The 17108-nt window shown below is 37.3% G+C and overlaps 2 gene segments (V, D, J or C); both read left to right on the top strand.

Moving 5' to 3' along the window:
* The first annotated feature begins 6497 nt into the window (after positions 1-6497).
* Positions 6498-7373, top strand: LOC121398713. The segment is given in 2 exon segments: positions 6498-6583; positions 6800-7373. Coding segments are annotated over 2 exon segments (390 nt in total).
* Positions 7374-11925: 4552 nt separating this feature from the next.
* LOC121399010 lies at positions 11926-12535 on the top strand. The segment is given in 2 exon segments: positions 11926-12007; positions 12195-12535. Coding segments are annotated over 2 exon segments (390 nt in total).
* Positions 12536-17108: the final 4573 nt, after the last annotated feature.

The raw sequence follows: 17108 nt of genomic DNA, 5'->3' as shown, positions 1-17108 counted from the left end.
TCCTTGGTGGTATTTCTGGGAATTTATGTCCATCAACAATTACTTGGCAGAATAGGAAGCTCAAAATTTTTAGTATAATAATGCATGCATCAAAGATGTGAGAACTAGAAAATGGTGATCAGGAGCAATAAGTACATTTTCCTTGGCCCAAATAAAAACTCCAAGCAAACACAGCAAAGAACCCATAAGCAGTAGTATTAAGGAAAATGAGTTCTTGTTACGTGCACGGCTGGTTTTTGCTTCTTCTATGTGACCCCAATGCCCTCTGCAGCTCCGGCAGGGAAACTTTTATATCTTATATCAGCTGGGGCCAGGGTCAGGCTGGGTCGGCAGGACACCTGGAAAAAACTGGATGGGCCCTGGCTCCCTGCCCTTGCTGTTCCCGTCCTCCCTCTTTGGCCCCTGGCTGGGGACTGGGGATTCAACTTCACAGAATGGCTACACTGGAATCTTCAAAAAAAACATTTTATCTGAGCAGAAAACTCCATAGCTATCCTATGTACTTAATTTTTAACTTTTACAGCCTGCCGATCCTGAACCAACACTGCTCCCATCTGATGTGCAGCCAGCTCTTTCTCTCTATGCACTTTTGCCTGCTTCTGACCCCTATCAACCCAACTAGTGATGTGCGGGCCGGCCTGATACCCACAGGTCGGGTGGTTCAGGCCACCTCGCACCTCCAGTTGCGGGTGGCAGGCGGTTCCGGGTTGAGCTCTTCTTCATGCTCTCCCCGCTCTCCATTTTGCACTGCTGGTCTGCCGACTTCCATCTTTTTATGGACACGCCCCTTTTTGTGACGTCATTTGTGGGGCAGGTATATAAAAGGAACCTGGAAGTCGTGGGCACAGGTGGAGGGAGGGCGGGTTATGGTAGGACGAAGGTCAGGTAAAACCTGCCATGCACATCACTAAACCCAACCTCTGCTCACCAGATCAGAGTGGGCTGGGTTGGATTGTAAAAGCCTGATTGGATGAAGCTCCAGCAGCCCATTTACAAATGTTAAAGGGATTCTGTCATGATTTTTATGGTGTAGTTTTATTTCTAAATTACACTGCAAATAAAATGTTATTCTTCTGAAACAACAAGTGTTTTTTTTATAGTTGTAATATTGGTGAGGGGGCAGCCATCTCAGCTCATTTTGTTTTCAGATACAGTAAGCTATTGTTTCTCCTACTCAATGTAAGTAAAGTCCCAATGGGTCCTGGGAAGGGAGGGGGGTGATAACGCTCCAATTTTCAGTGCAGTAAAGAGTGACTAAAGTTTATCAGAGCAGAGTCACATGACTAGGGGGCACATAGGAGACTAACATGTTTAGCCCCATATCAGATTTCAAACTGAAATATAAAAAAATCTATTTGCTCTTTCACGATTTCAGTTTTATTATACTCTTTAACTTTTTACTTAAGGGCTCCATCTGCTGGCTTTATGTGTAAAATCCACCTAAAGAACATAGCTTTTTGCAATTTGATGATACAGTGTAACCTACGGCTGTAGTACAAAAATGCCACTCAACTGGTATTAAAGTCAGTGAACTAATATTAAAATACTGTATCCAGGTATAAGGGATATAAAGGTAGTGCTTATGTTTGTCAGACTGTGATATTTCTGCATCTAGAGCAGGGCAAAAGTACAGAGCTGGCTGTCGACACTTTGTAGTATTGTGGTCAAGGGACTGGTCCTTTTATCATTATAGAATACTGCTTTTCGTCCCTCTGTGACAGACTCAGGTCCATTTTTTTGCCTTGATCTGGAAAAACTTTTTAAATATGCTAGTGAAGGGTTGTACCCTTTCTCGATTTAAATATACAGTATATATGTTACTGTGTTATGAAAAATTTATATAGCTGAGCTTTACTCAATTACAGGTTTGGGATATGTTATCCGGAAACCGGTCAAATTGAATTCCAAATTAAAGGAAGGCCATCTCCCATAGACTCCATTTTAATCAAATAATTACATTTTATTAAAAGTGACTTCCTTTTTCTCTATAACAATAAAACAGTGTCTTGTACTTGATCCAGCTAAGACATAATTAATCCTTATTGAATGCAAAACAATCCTTTTGGGTTGAATTAATGTTTAAATGATTTTTAGTACACTTACAGGGGACTAGTCACCCAAAATAATTCTTCAAAATCCTATTTTATCACATCAGTCAAGCAAAATTAACTTTAATTACACTATATAAATTATTTGAATCTTGTTTCCTTCAGTCTGGGAATTCAAAATTATAGCAAGCAGGCAGGAGCCATTTTGTGGACACTGTTATTAAGACAAGTCTTGTATCATCTCAGAATCTTATTTGTGCACCAGAATGGGGGACCTGATGTCCATCCCCATGCACTGGCTACACAATTAAATGGTAAAGTGAATGGGGGAATGTAGGGAGAGCAGTGACATCTAAGAAGTACTGAATGGAAAGTGAAAGTAATTGTCTGCCCCGCCTCTATGCCCATGATTGACAGCTGAGACTTTTAAATGAGCTTACAACAGCTATGAATGCTTTAATGAAAAATAGAAATTGGATTTCATGTTTAATTTGAAAAGGACTTTTATTATACAGATTTTTGTGTCTGGGTGTCAGGTCCACTTTAAGGTATGGAGATACAAATTACAGGACAATCTCTTATCAGGAAAACTCTGGGTCCTGAGAATTCTGCATAATGGGTCTCATACCTGTACCAATGTCATGTGCACTTTTATGTGTTATATATAATTCTGAGGAAGCTGATTACATACAGCGAAACGCGTTAGGCACAGTTTGGGGCCCAGAAGTAAGGCACCACGAGGGAGTTTGGAGTGAGTAAACAGAACTACCCCTCGGGACCCCATATGGACTTTTTATTGGACTGAATGCGCAAAAACCCGCTAGGGTAAATGTAAGTGTAACATTTTTAATTGTTTTTAATTTGTTTTTAATAAAAAAACGGTATTACACTATCACTGGTTTTATCCCTTGCCTGAGACCTGGAAGGAGCGTCATAACCCGAAGGAGGGACCAGAAAGAGTTTCTCGTTATATGCATAATACCACGGCAGTGGTTTGTAAGTAGGCATTTTATATAGAAGGTGGAGGCACTTCACCCCTGGAATATATTTTCGATTCACAGGAAAGTCATCGTCTTCCCATCACCTTTATTGCTACCTCACCACCCCCCCATTAACAGTCATCTGAAGGGAAAAGGGGAGAAAACACGTGTTTAATATTCAGTGTATGCACGGGGTGACATTACATATTTTTGAACTTATTACGCTATGCTTGTTTTTAATTTCTGTTGCCACAGGCGCTGATCTCTTCTTATACATATCCCCTTGGGAATATATATACGCTTGATTTTGGACTTATATACAGTTGAGAGACTGTGAAGGGGTCGGCAAGAAATTATCTAAGAGACTGACATTTTTAATTGGCTGCATCTGTAAGCTATATATTGTTTTTAAGGTATGGAGATACAAATTACAGAACAATCTCTTATCAGGAAAACTCTGGGTCCTGAGAATTCTGCATAACGGGTCTCATACCTGTACCAATGTCACGTGCACTTTTATGTGTTATATAACATAAATACAGAATATAATACTGTACCACTAGGTGTCACTTTAGTGTTCAGATCTGTTGTAAATTCTTATCAATGATATCCGTAGGAAATAAATGTACAGAAAATGTATGTGGCATATATCAGAAGAACATGGTGGCTCAAACTGAATTCTTGTGTAAGCAAGCTCCAATAGCAATATTTATCTAATCTCTTTAAACATTCAAATAGTAGTGAGCTCTTCTGATCAGAGTCAATTTGAAAGAACAAAGTAAAACTTAACATTGCAATATAATAGTAACCTAGAATTCAGCAGAATTTCTGACTCAAAATAAAGCAATCTTACCGTATTACAATTTTTCACCCCTTAGATCTTACACTTACACCTACCCAATTAAATGAGCAATTAAAGCTTGATATTTGTGGATTATTATACAGGTATGGGCTGTTATTCAGAATGCTCGTTACCAGGGCCTTTCCGGATAACAAATCTTTCTGTAATTTGGATACCTTACCTTCATACCTTAAGTCTACTAGAAAATCATGTAAACATTAAATTAACTGAACAGGCTGGTTCTGCTTCCAATAAGGATAAATGTTATCTAATTTTGGATCATGTACAAGGTACTGTTTTATTATTACAGAGAAAAAGGAAATCCTTTTTAAAAATTTGGATTATTTGGATGAAATGAAGTCTATGGGAGACGCCCATTCCGTAATTCTGAGCTTTCTGGATAACGGGTTTCCAGATAAGGGATTCCATACTTGTACTAAAAACTAAGTGCCTTATGTGAGCATTTTATTACTCATCCTTTACGGTAGTATGTTATGACCGGCCCAGTGGGAACTTTATGAATACTCTATTACTGAATAAAATATCTGCTTTTTATTCCATACATCCAATTACACTGCACTTAAATAGCTTTTTTTTTAAAGGAACAGTTCTGTGTTAAAATAAAAACTGGGTAAATAGATAGGCTGCACAAAATAAAAATGTTTTCAATATAGTTAGTTAGTCAAAAATGTAATGTATAAAGGCTGGAGTGAGTGGCCTCCCCGCAAGTCACTGATTGATTACTGCCTGGAAATCAATTAGTGGAAAGTAAGAGAGCTGAAAAACAGGAAGTAGTGTTCTGACTACTATGTTAGTTGCTCCAGCCTTTATACATTACATTTTTGGCTAACTAACTATATTAGAAATATTTTTATTTTGCACATACTATCTATTTACCCAGTTTTTATTTTTACACTGAACAATTCCTTTAATATAACTTTGCCTTATACAGGATGGCTTGAATGTCCTGCTATTTTGGCAGGTAGTTCCTTTCTTTTTTTCTGAATTTCATAAATATCCCTTTTTAAATGTATATTAACTTTAGATTATATAAAAAGTAATAAAAAATTGTAGTATGAAGATTACAATTACTAGATTAATTGTATGGGTTATAATATCCAGATATTCTTTATTCATAAATCTCCAGTCTGCTCTCTCTTTGGACAAACAAATCTTGTTTTTTTTGTTCTTGATTTGCTTTTCCTCTGTGATAAAAAGCAGTACTTGTACATGGCAATTTTTGGCAGAAAACAGAACTGTTTAGATTAGCTAAATTATTTGCATGTTTTTGCAGACATCAGTCTTACATTGAGGGGGTTATTTGTCAAAATCTGAAATCTTCTCACTATTTTCTGAAAACCACTGCGATCAAATACGCACGGACTTACCTCCCCTATTTATCAATACATTTCCTTTCTTGCGCAGGAAAAGACTTGTTAAAATCGTGAAAATATCTGAATTGTAATATTCTTTCGGATTTGTCGCCAAAAACCTTAGGGGTTTAATAAATCTCTAAAAATGATAGTGTTTTTTCTACAAAAAATGGTGTTTTCCCCCTTTAAAACTATGACCAGAAAATAATCAAACTTTAATAAATAACCCCCTGAGTATTATTAAGAGAAGGAGTAGCTTTTAATGGTTTCATTTTAAATTGCATGTTTTAAAGTGGTCCTCCACCCAAAATGTAATTGTAATACAGGTATGGGACATGTTATCCAGAATGCTTGGGACCTGGACCTGGATAAGGGATCTTCCTATCATCATACCATAAATCTACATTTTTAAAACGTTGTATTATTTGGATAAACGGAGTCTGTGGGAGACAGACTTCCGTAATTCTGGATAAAGGATCCCATACCCGTATACTGAAATTACAATTTCTTGTAAGTTATTTGTAAAGATGCTTGCTGTTGAAAGCAGTATTTGTTTATCCCTTTCTGTTTTCTGGGTCTGACTCTTACAATGCAGCAGTGGACAGGTCTCCTCCATGTGTTTTATCTGCTGGCTTGCAACGTTGTTTCAGGAGTCAGAGTCAGGAGTGCAGCAAATGTGTAGCCAGATAAAATAGTGCTTAAAATGACAAATTCTTTCACTAAGCAAAAAAAATGGAGGACCTTTTTTTAATCAGGAATTTCAAAGCAACTCTACATTATAGCTGCAATTATAAATAAATATTTTGGGTAATGCAAAATCCATCTAAAACAAGTGAAACAGAAGGGGTTAAGTGGCAAATAAAGTGGTGAAGGGCTGCAATGTAGGAATGAGAGTTAACAGACTTCAAATTTTTAATAATTGCTATAATAATTTTGATTTTATGACTTTATTATCTGGTTATACAGGTGAATGAACGTCCTTAATTCATTAAGCTGAGAATTTCCTTAAACTTACACAATGATAACAAATTCCTTACACAGCAACAACAATATTAATATATTTAAGGTAATAGTTTAATTGACTTAATTAGTTTATCTGAGTTCTGCTGCAACCATGTATTGTATGTTACAGTTCGTGGTGCTGAGATGAGTATGGGATGTGGTTAAGGTCACATGCTACTTCTTTGCAGACTGGGTGAGATAAGAGCACCACCTGCCTCCAATAGACTTATTTTATGTTTCAGTCATAAGAGAACCCTCCAGATTATTTCTTGTTTTGTTGTATACAAATAATGGACTGTTGTTGGATTTCAGTCTTCATTGTGCTGACCTCTACCAACTGTAAGTTTCCCTGGGTACATATTTGTAATGTTTAGCGTCTGCTGTTGAAGTATTAGAATGGTAAAATAGAACATTGATTGAGTATTGTTTCAATCTGAGCCTCTTGCTGCATTACATTCACCTCTAAAGGTTTATTTTTGTTCTTTGCTATGATTATGGACTCCTGCAGTGCCTTCATTCAATAACTTTTCTTTTTCATTCATTTCCACTAAACAGATGGAACATGTGAATCTTCTCAGCCAGTATATGTGGTGGAAGGGGATAAAGCATCTGTGCCTTGTACTTACAAGGAGAGCAACTTTCGCAGTCTAATGTGGTATCGTCAGTATCCAGGAGAGAAGCTGGATTTACTAATTCAAATATATAATGATGGAAATAAAACAGAAGGAAGATTCACAGCTGAACTCCAGCAACAACAAAGCAGCAGCGTTCTTTATATACCAGCCACACGTGTGACCGACTCTGCATTGTATGTTTGCGCAGTGGAGGCACAGTGTGAAGAATTGTGTGGCAGGCAATGCAAGAATACTGTGCTGTTAGATGAAATCTCCGAATAATGTTCAGATTTAGATAATTGTTGGCTTTTACTCTCTGAAAACCTCATACGTTATAGAGACACAAATTCACAAATGTACCAGAGGTATTCAACCATCTTTATTAATATATTAATATTAGTTATTTATTAATATATTATATTATTAATATTGTTTTGAATTCTCACGATCCTCCACTAATGAAAAAAAAAAACTGTTTGTTTTTTTTCTATTGTACACATGCCAATTTAGGGATTATTAATCAATTGCATCTGGTCAGTAAATTGCATTTTGCACCCATCCACTAAGGTACACGTGATATAAAACCTCCATAAAAACACATATTCACAAAGTGAATAGTAATGTACCCTTAAAGGAACAGTAACATAAAAAAAAATATATGTATATATATATACATGCTAAAATGTTCACCATTGGCATAGAAGTTACAAATTAAGAACTAACAGAAATTAGCAGTTCATTTAGTTGGTACACACAATCCAGTGTGGACACGTTCATACATATGACAAACCGACATGCTGCAATGATTTTCCTGCTATATGTGGAGACCGCATGTCCATGATGTAAGTCATGAGCACATTATAACAGTTCTCCTTGTATATAGAAAGCCTACATATCTGAGATGTATGTAAGTAAAGGATGTCATTAATACTAACTGTGTAAAGTACTTAACATAAACATTCCATCTCTCCACTCCTTGCAAGTAGGGTTGCCATCTGGCTGGTATTTCACTGGCCTGGTGGTGAAATGATGTCTGATCCCAATGTTATTAATAGGGAAAAAAGATAAATATTTAGAAAGGCCGGTATTTTTTTCCAGAAAAGGTGGCAACCCTACTTGCAAGGCTGCATCATCCTTTGGAGCAATTGTACTTCAGAGCAGTGGTATTCAAGTTTCATGGGCAAACCATCACCATTTCCACTGGAGTGTTTCCATCACTGTTTGTTTAAACATACTGCATATAAATGATCAACTCACCAGCCAGGGACTTTTTCAAGGCACAATAAGTCCACAGCTGGTTTCTCTTACATAAGTTCATTCCATTATCTGTCCAGTTCCAATTGCAGTCCCAAGGGAATGTAGTATGCACAGTTCAGATGCTTCCCAGTGTACATATATATATGCACTAGTGGTCACAAAATAAGGCTAAAACCAACCAACTGCTTGAGCATATTGATTTGGTAATGCTGGGAAATGAAATATGCTGCTGGGACTTGAAAATACACCCAAAGACAGAATACTTGCTATTCTGTATTTATCAATGATAAAAAGTTAATTCTGCTTTAAATATAGGTTGGATACACCAGCACAGCAGCGCAAGTTTATGTAGGGACAACTCCAGCTCCAGAGATTCATTATTTACTCACAGCAAGACGCCAGGCAAGACGTTCCCATACCTTTTAATGAGGATTAATATTAGGTTTACATAAAGACTCTTTACAAATTTTCTGGAAAGACTGTTGAGCAGCATTGGTGCAAATGTGTACCAGTGCAAAAACACATAGCATAAAATCTGACGTTTACGTTTTTCATTCTAACTGCGCCATATTTCTCTACACTGCATTGGTTCAGACGCCCAACTAAATTAGTAAATCGACAGTGTTTTCATAAGGGGATACCTTGCCTTACACTGATGCACCAGCTCAATCATTTGTTGTGCAGAGGACTGCACAAATCTGTATGTATAGGGAGAGGAGGTTTCCCAGCCAGTCCAACTTTCCTGTCCTTAGCACACAGTTCATTCTCTTTGGTCTCCACCTAGTACCAGGGGAGGATGTGATGTGAGCCTGCAGTGGAAGTTTCAAGTTTTAAGATGAAAGTTTACCAATAACATTAGACAAATCTGGGGCCAGAGTGAAATAAGTACTAGTAGTGGTAGTCATATTTCTCCTAGCACAGGTGTTCAGCTTATGTAAACTTTCTTGCAATACCTGTGCAAGCGTCCAGCTGAGAAAAGGCAGTTGCAATATAACCCTGCTCCAGTAACCTGCAGCTTCGTATAGAAACCTGCAGCGGTCTGGCTACCTATGGTACATCCCCAAAGTGATCAGGTTTCAGGTAGTAAGCCCCCAAATAACCAACCTGGCAGTGGGTCCATGGGTACCCTCCCACTTACCCACCCACCCTTAGCTATCAAGCAATTCTTTCCCATTAACCTGGTTGATACGCCTCTGGAGTGACATCACTTCCGGTTGTGCATGTCCCTGGGTTGGGTAATAAGTGATCTTATTTCAGGTGGGTTCGGGTAATGGGTCTGAGTAGGGGACATAGTAGAGTGGTGGGTGCAGATCAGCTGGTTTGGGCATGTGTCAGCACAGTGTGCAAAGTGCAGAAGCATATGACTATGGTGCTAACTGCTAACTGCATTAAGCTCTAATGGCCATTAATTAAGGCCTTAATGTTCTTGCTTTTGTTCCTAACCTTTAATATATGGGGCCTAATGTTGTCAATAGTGTTAAGGGGGAATGTAATAAAAGTCACAAAGAGAAAAACAATTTGCAAAAATAAGAATTAAAAATTGCATTTCGCAATGTAATTTTCTTCCGTGAACTGCATTTAGAATTTTGATTGCATATTTTTAAGAAGTGCTTGAAGGGGTCTTAATCCTTTGGGGCAAACATTTTTCAGTAAGAACTGTGATTATATTCACTGCGCACAGGTGCAAACTACAAAATTTGCAAACCTTCCACTTTTGAAAGAAGTCGCTAAACAGTTTCTGGGTTGGCAAAAGCTAAAATAAATTGTTTTAATTACATTTGTTTGAGCAAAGGCAAGGGCAGACTGGGTTAGCGGGACACCGGGAAAAAACCTGGTGGTCCCGCCGGCCTGGATCCGTGATTCAAAGTCTCCTCCTGCCGCGACCAACCTTTGCCAGAAGGTTGCAGCAAAAACATTGAGCTTGTGCGAGTGTGCATGCGTATACACGCGGCACAGAGCGATGGCGCGCCGGGGGGGGGGGCTCGGAGGCGGCCCTGAGCAAAGGCATAACTTTTCGCATTGCATTAAGATTATTAATAGCTGCAAAAATATCTAGGGGAGCAAATAAGTGTTTGATCCATTATCCTCAAGTATCAACCTAAATAACTTTCAGATGGAGTCCCTAGTTATTGTTGAGGTCCCACCAAGGGAGCCAATTTGGCTTATTGGAAACAACTGCTACAAAAATGAATGCAGGCTGTATTATGAATGTACTGTATGAAATATGCATCCCTAAGTCATCAATGAAAATAGCCTGATGTCCTATATAAATAAGGATATATATATATATATATATATATATATATATATATATAAAACTTAAAAGAAGAGAGGTATGGTGGATTAATATGCTCAAATCTTTATATCCTCGGGGTTTAAATCGTGATTATGACCTGTTTTTGTTTCTATAGATACATGTATATGATAATGCTCTGTACCTGTGTATATGCAAATTTTGAGGTCATTTCCTGTTTGTTGCCTATATAATGTGATACCTGTGATAAGCTGAGAGAACTCTTTTTGGTCTTGACAAAGGGCACATATGCTGTCCGAAACGTTGCCTTGAGTGATGCTCTGATCTTTTAATACACTTTTTTGCAATTGACGAGTGCTGCTTCTTCTTTACATATTCTATATATATATATATATATATATATATATATATATATATATATATATATATATATATATATATATATATATATATATATATAAAATCTATATAAATTAGGGATGCACGGAATCCAGGATTAGGTACGGGATTCGGCCAGGATTCGGCCTTTTTCAGCAGGATTTGGATTCAGCCGAATCCTTCTCCCAGGCCGAACCGAATCCGAATCCTAATTTTCATATGCAAATTAGGGGCGAGGAGGGAAATTGCGTGACTTTTTGTCACAAATCAAGGAAGTAAAAAATGGTTCCCCTTTCCACCCCTAATTTGCATATGCTAATTAGGATTTGTATTCGGTTCCGTATTCGGCCAAATCTTTAGCAAAGGATTCGGGGGTTTGGCAGAATCGAAAATAGTGGATTCGGTGCATCCCTAATATAAGTAATATGCTGTTTTTTATACAGTGTTCAAAAATTTAAATTGTCTAATTCTGTAATTTCAGAGAGAAGTGTTGTAAAAGAACACAAGGTGGTGCTGTGGTAAAGTCTCCAGAGAATGAGCAATGAGTGATGTAAGGCATGTGTATACTGTAGTTCAACATTTGAGTATGGTGAACAGTATCTTAGTTCTCTACTCTTTTTCATATGTTTTTTGGCCCGTATGGAACTAATGATGAACTGTATTACACTATAAAAACAAAACCTGCATTTATAAAATGTTGATGTTTGGACTTAATTCTGTTTTACTTTTTGTTAACAGACCTGTATTGGTCTGTATATGTATGAAGTCTGTTTGTTTTGATATATGTATCATGAATATATGTATATTTTTATATTGTGCTTCTTGTACAGTAGTTGTATGTGTCCCTCCTGATAGTTGTAGATGTTCCTCCATTATGATACAGAATGAAATAATATGTTGAACCTATACATCTTGCAACATAATAATAAGTGGCCATTTAAATGTTTTTCCTTGCTGACCAGCCCTGCTGCTAAATTTTATCTTGTTCATCATGGGTATTTTTTTTATCTGGCAGTACTGATTGAAGAGCTGCAGTCACACATTGGTTTCTAGAACTGCAAATAGAATGGGGCATGTGGTTATGACTCCATGCTGTGTATGTGTGTGTATTTGCATACCTAACCAGATATAAGCACAGCCTACTCCTACCTTTACTTACTCTGAGACACAGCTGATCTCTTCATATTTCTCTCTCTCTCTGTTGTGCACAAATGCAGAGTCAGTGGAATTCTGTCATAATTGGGCTGCTATCTATTTACTGTAAGTTTCCTTGCAAAAGTAATTAGCATGTGTAAGAATGCTTGTTCTGTTGCAGAATGAAATTAATCTGTATATTTAAAGTTCAATTAACATCACGGTTATATTATATATAATAACTGTTTGGTTGTGTTTTACAAGACACACACTTTAGCTAATGTTTGTTATTGTGTTGTGTTTACCAATACAGGTGTGACCTGTCAGTCCGTATATGTGGAGGAAGGACAGACAGCCTCTCTATCATGTACATATGAAACAAGTGCAATTACAAATTTGAGATGGTATCGACAGTATCCCGGAGGGAAACCAGATGAAATTATTACTGTTATTAATGATGGGAATAAAACGGAAGGAAAATTCACAGCGGAGATCCAGAAGAAGCACAAAACCAGTTTCCTCTATGTAACAAACACAAGAGTGACTGATTCTGCATCTTATGTCTGTGCTACTGATGCACAGTGTCAGACATCCTATGGCAGCCTATGCAAGAACATTGTGCTGTTAGATGCTTGGCTCCCAACGATACAGTGATTTTTGTCAAAAAACAAAAACAGCTAAATCAAAATACCCAAGAATCAGGCATTTAAAATATAAAAGACCAAAGACAGCTCATTTTCTTATGTGTTGTATAACTTGGATTAACCACATAAATATGCAGTAAATATTTTATAGTAGGTTACTCATTTACAATCAATACTACAATTTGTATATAGCCATAGCAATGTCTACAAGTTTGTGTGGGTTACATGCTGATACTCTGAACTTGAATTGATGCTATGTGAGTGAATTAGTGTGGCATGAGCATGCACAGGACGGAATAGATTTGCACTGTCCTTACAGAAGATCCTTCCTGCAGCCGATCTCTACATTTGAGTGTAGCCACAGACTTTAATGATTTAAATTCAAAAGATCTGAAGTATTTAAAAACATTAATATACAGATTTGGAGAAGTGCTCCCACTGCCACTTTGGTAGGACTTTTGCAAAAGGTGAACATCCACTTTTATTGGTTACTGATAAAAGTGATCATAATGTATATGTGTCAGTCACACTCCTCATGCAGCAGCACTATGCAGGGGTTGGGTTTGAGATAAGGAACAGGATTGTGGGACACAGGTAGGAGAACTGGGCAGGTCACTACTTGGTTGCCTTTGTCTGTAGGCCCTGGTGTCTGCTCATTGCCACTTACACATATGGTGCAAATACAATGCAAACCTTTCTGGAACTCACCACCTCTCTGTGCATCTCCCATAATATCTAGCATTTTTGGATTGTACAAAGGGACAAGATAAAGATACTTAAGTATTTTATGTGAGCTTCGCTAGATAGTTTCTCCGAAAAATCACAGTTAGCACCTTAAAGGGGACCCGTCACCCGAAAAAATGATTGCAAAATGTAATTTTATTACATTAGTCAAGCGAAATAAACTTTAATTACACTATATAAATTATTTGAATCTTATTTCCATCAGTCTGATGTGGATACTGTTATTAAGCCTTGCATCATCTCAAAATCTTGTTTGTGCACCAGAATGGGGGACCTGATGTCCATCCCCATGCACTGGTTACATAATTAAATGGTAAAGCGAGAGGGGAACTGTGGGGAGAGCAGTGACATCTAGGAAGTGCTGAATGGAATGTGAAAGTAATTGCTGCCTCACCTCTATGCCTGAGGCATAGAGGAGGGGCAGGCAATATTTGATTGACAGCTGAGATTTTGGGCAGTTACCTGTTAAACTGTCTTTTGCCTAGCCCTAGTCCGTGTTCACTACCCTCCCTTGGTCCTTCTCCCCTGCCGACCTCCCACCCCTCCACTCTGTCGCTCTCACCTGCCTCCTCTGTGTGTCCCTTAACTACAGCGCATGCGCAAGCACAGTTTGTGGTCCAGGGCGCGTGTTCACAGTTGGGGGCATGTGCGCATATGGGGGCATTAGTGGGGTGGCCGGCTGAGTTGTTAAGGGCGCCCGGTTGGCTTGGCCCAATGTTGACAAGGTTTCAAGTTTGTAAGAAATCAAGAAGTGATGCACTAAACATAACACAATAATAGGTAAAAATCTATATGAAAAGCAGTTGAATGTGTTGATCCCTCTGTGTGTATAAGGGGCAAATGTCAAAATGCCTTTTTTTATATACTTACAGGGGAATGTAATAAAAGTTGCAAAGAGCAAAACAATTTGCACAAATAATAATTAAAATTCCCATTTCGCAATGTAATACTCTTCTTTAAACTGTTATTACATTGCAAATTTTCATTGCGCATTGTGAATTTTCATTGCGCATTGCTCACTTTTATGAAGAGCTTGAAGGTGTCGTAATCTTTTGGAGCAAATGTATCAACTTTTTCAGTAAGAAGTTTTATTACATTCACTGTGCACTGGCGCAAAATATAAAACTCTCAAATCTTCTTCTGCTGTCAGAAGTGGTCGCTAAACTGTTTCCAGGTTCGCAAAAGCTATATTACATTCGCGCAAAGGAAAATTTGTTCGCAAAAAGGCATAACTTTTTGCATTGCAAATATTTTTTCCTTTAATGACTTTTATTACATTCCCCCATTAGAAGCTTATTTGTCTATGACCCATCGCCCATTATCGCTGAGAATATTCTTGCGACAAAATGAATGCTCGACAAAATTTGTCTTGTGATAAGTGGCGTTGATTACACAAGCGGTAACTTTTTTCCATCTTATTTCTGGCGACTTGCGAGTTTTTTGGTGCTCATTTAGATCAACTGTATAATCTGCTTTTAATATTGCAGATTTTTTTTAAACCACTGGCCACACTAATGAAAAAAAAAAATTATATATATATATATATATATATATATATATATATATATATATGAATGGGTTAATATAAAATAGTATTTATTACCAGTTTATAGTGTATTATTGAATATACTTATGGCCATTTAAGTTCTATCAAGAATACATTGTTTTCCCAATCATATTAATTTTTCTTAATAAATTCACTAAAAATAAATTTTTAAGTACAGTATCATTCTTCCCCAGTTCAATCACTAATTATCCCTGCTTATGTTTAAAAAACTGACTATACTCCTCTTTTACTATACAATTTATGTCTTTTTTTCACATAACGCCACTCTCTGGGTTTTCGATAAAAATTGGCGTCAATTTTGTCTATATTTGGCGTCAATTCTTGTGATAATCTTTAGTAAACCTTGCAACTCAACTTAAGTAATACATATAGAATAGAAATTCGATTGTTAGTAAATAGGTCCCTTCATATGATTAATTATTCCACTGGAACTGAATAAAATCTCTGGGAAACAATTATTTAAAATTTTAACTACAAAATAATCAGTGTGCCAGATGTATTTTGCTTTTAAGGTATAGATCTTTAACAAACCAAACTGCACTACTGTTGTTTGCCAAGTTCCCTTTTCATGCCCAAAAAGTATGAACTAAAACACTGTGTATATGCCAATAAAATACCAGTAGGTGTCGCTAAAGCATTCAAATGACTCAGTGGGGAATGCCTGTATACTGTATGTCACATAGCATTACACTTGCTACATACCTCCCAACTGTCCCTTTTTCGGAGGGACAGTCCCTCTTTTGACAGCTCAACCTGCAGTCCCTCATTTGTACTGGAAAGTCCCTCTTTTCTCTGCACTGAACAGCCAGAAAAAGAAACAAAGTTTCTCACTTAATTGGCTTTTAGCAGAGAGCCCAGAACAGCTAACAGGTGCAAATAAGATACTTTGTAACAATTTTGAGACACAAAAACACAGTTTAGATAAAGAGAAATATTTTCAAACTTTCATAACCTGCCAAATTTTGTAAAACAAACATGGTAATTAGGGGGTGTGGCCACAGAAAGGGGTGTGGTCAAAAAATTGCTGTGCTGCGTGCGGGGAAAAAATTTTTGTCACTCTTTTTGCTTCCAAAATGTTGGGAGGTATGTTGCTAAGTAGAACAAACAATACTGTAACAATTTGCAGTTTTTTAGTTAATTTGGAGAAATATTCAGTATTGTATTTTTCTCCCAACCCAACAACAGGAGTCTGTATTTATCTCCGTCTCACCAAAGTTTTATCACATTGCTCACAGAATCTCAAAGAAACTCCTCCTGCCATCCAGCATTGTATCCTGTTAGTGAATGGACACATATATGCACAATTAGCAGTAGAAAACATGTAGCTAGGAGTGCTTATGTATTGCAGCCATCCATTTACTCCACACTCACAATAACACACACCTGTCCATTTGACCAATGAGATTGCATCCCTATTTAGCAGCTCATTATACAGTAGCTAAAGAAAAAACATATACAGGTATCGGACCTGTTATCCAGAATGCTCAGGACCTGGGTTTTCCAGATAATGGATCTTTCTGTAATTTATATTTTCATACCTTAAGTCTACTAGAACATCATGTAAACACTAAATAAACCCAATGAGCTGTTTTTTCTTCTAATAAGGATTAACTATATCTATCTTAGTTTGTATGAAGTACAAGGTACTGTTTTATTGTGACAGGGAAAATGGAAATATATTTTGATTATAATGGAGTCTATGGGAGGTGGCCTTTTCATAATTCAGAGCTTTCTGGATAATGGGTTTCTGGATAACGGCTCCCATACCTGTACCTGTCGGTTTTTTCGGTGCTGAGCTTCGCTATTCGTCATTTTGCCAGGCAATGTTAGGTACAGGTTGCCTACATGTCTGCAGTGCATTTTGGGCAAACAGTGAACATATAACACAGCTTCATTGTGTATCCCATAATAAAGCCCAGATTCAATATAAATATAAAATGTTTAAGAGTTATATATAACTAATTCTTTTGTTAATCAAACAAAAATTGTAGCAGGTTGTGTATTAACTGCAGAATTGATGACAGTATCTTAAGGTTGCCAAAACTAACTGAGGGCCTCCTTGTTTAAAAGTCCTTTTTGTTCATTAGGGATGTAGCGAACGTCGGAAAAAAAGTTCGCGAACATATTCGCGAACTTGCGCAAAAATGCGAGCGGTTCGCGAACGGTTCGCGAACCCCATAGACTTCAATGGGAAGGCGAACTTTAACATCTAGAAAAGACATTTCTGGCCAGAAAAATGATTTTAAAGTTGTTTAAAGGGTGCAACGACCTG

Source organism: Xenopus laevis, chromosome 1S, assembly GCF_017654675.1.
Source record: "Xenopus laevis strain J_2021 chromosome 1S, Xenopus_laevis_v10.1, whole genome shotgun sequence".
In the NCBI taxonomy this organism is placed as follows: Eukaryota; Metazoa; Chordata; class Amphibia; order Anura; family Pipidae; genus Xenopus; species Xenopus laevis.
The sequence above is the reverse complement of the archived record's forward strand: the minus strand, read 5'-3'. Positions and strand labels throughout refer to the sequence as shown.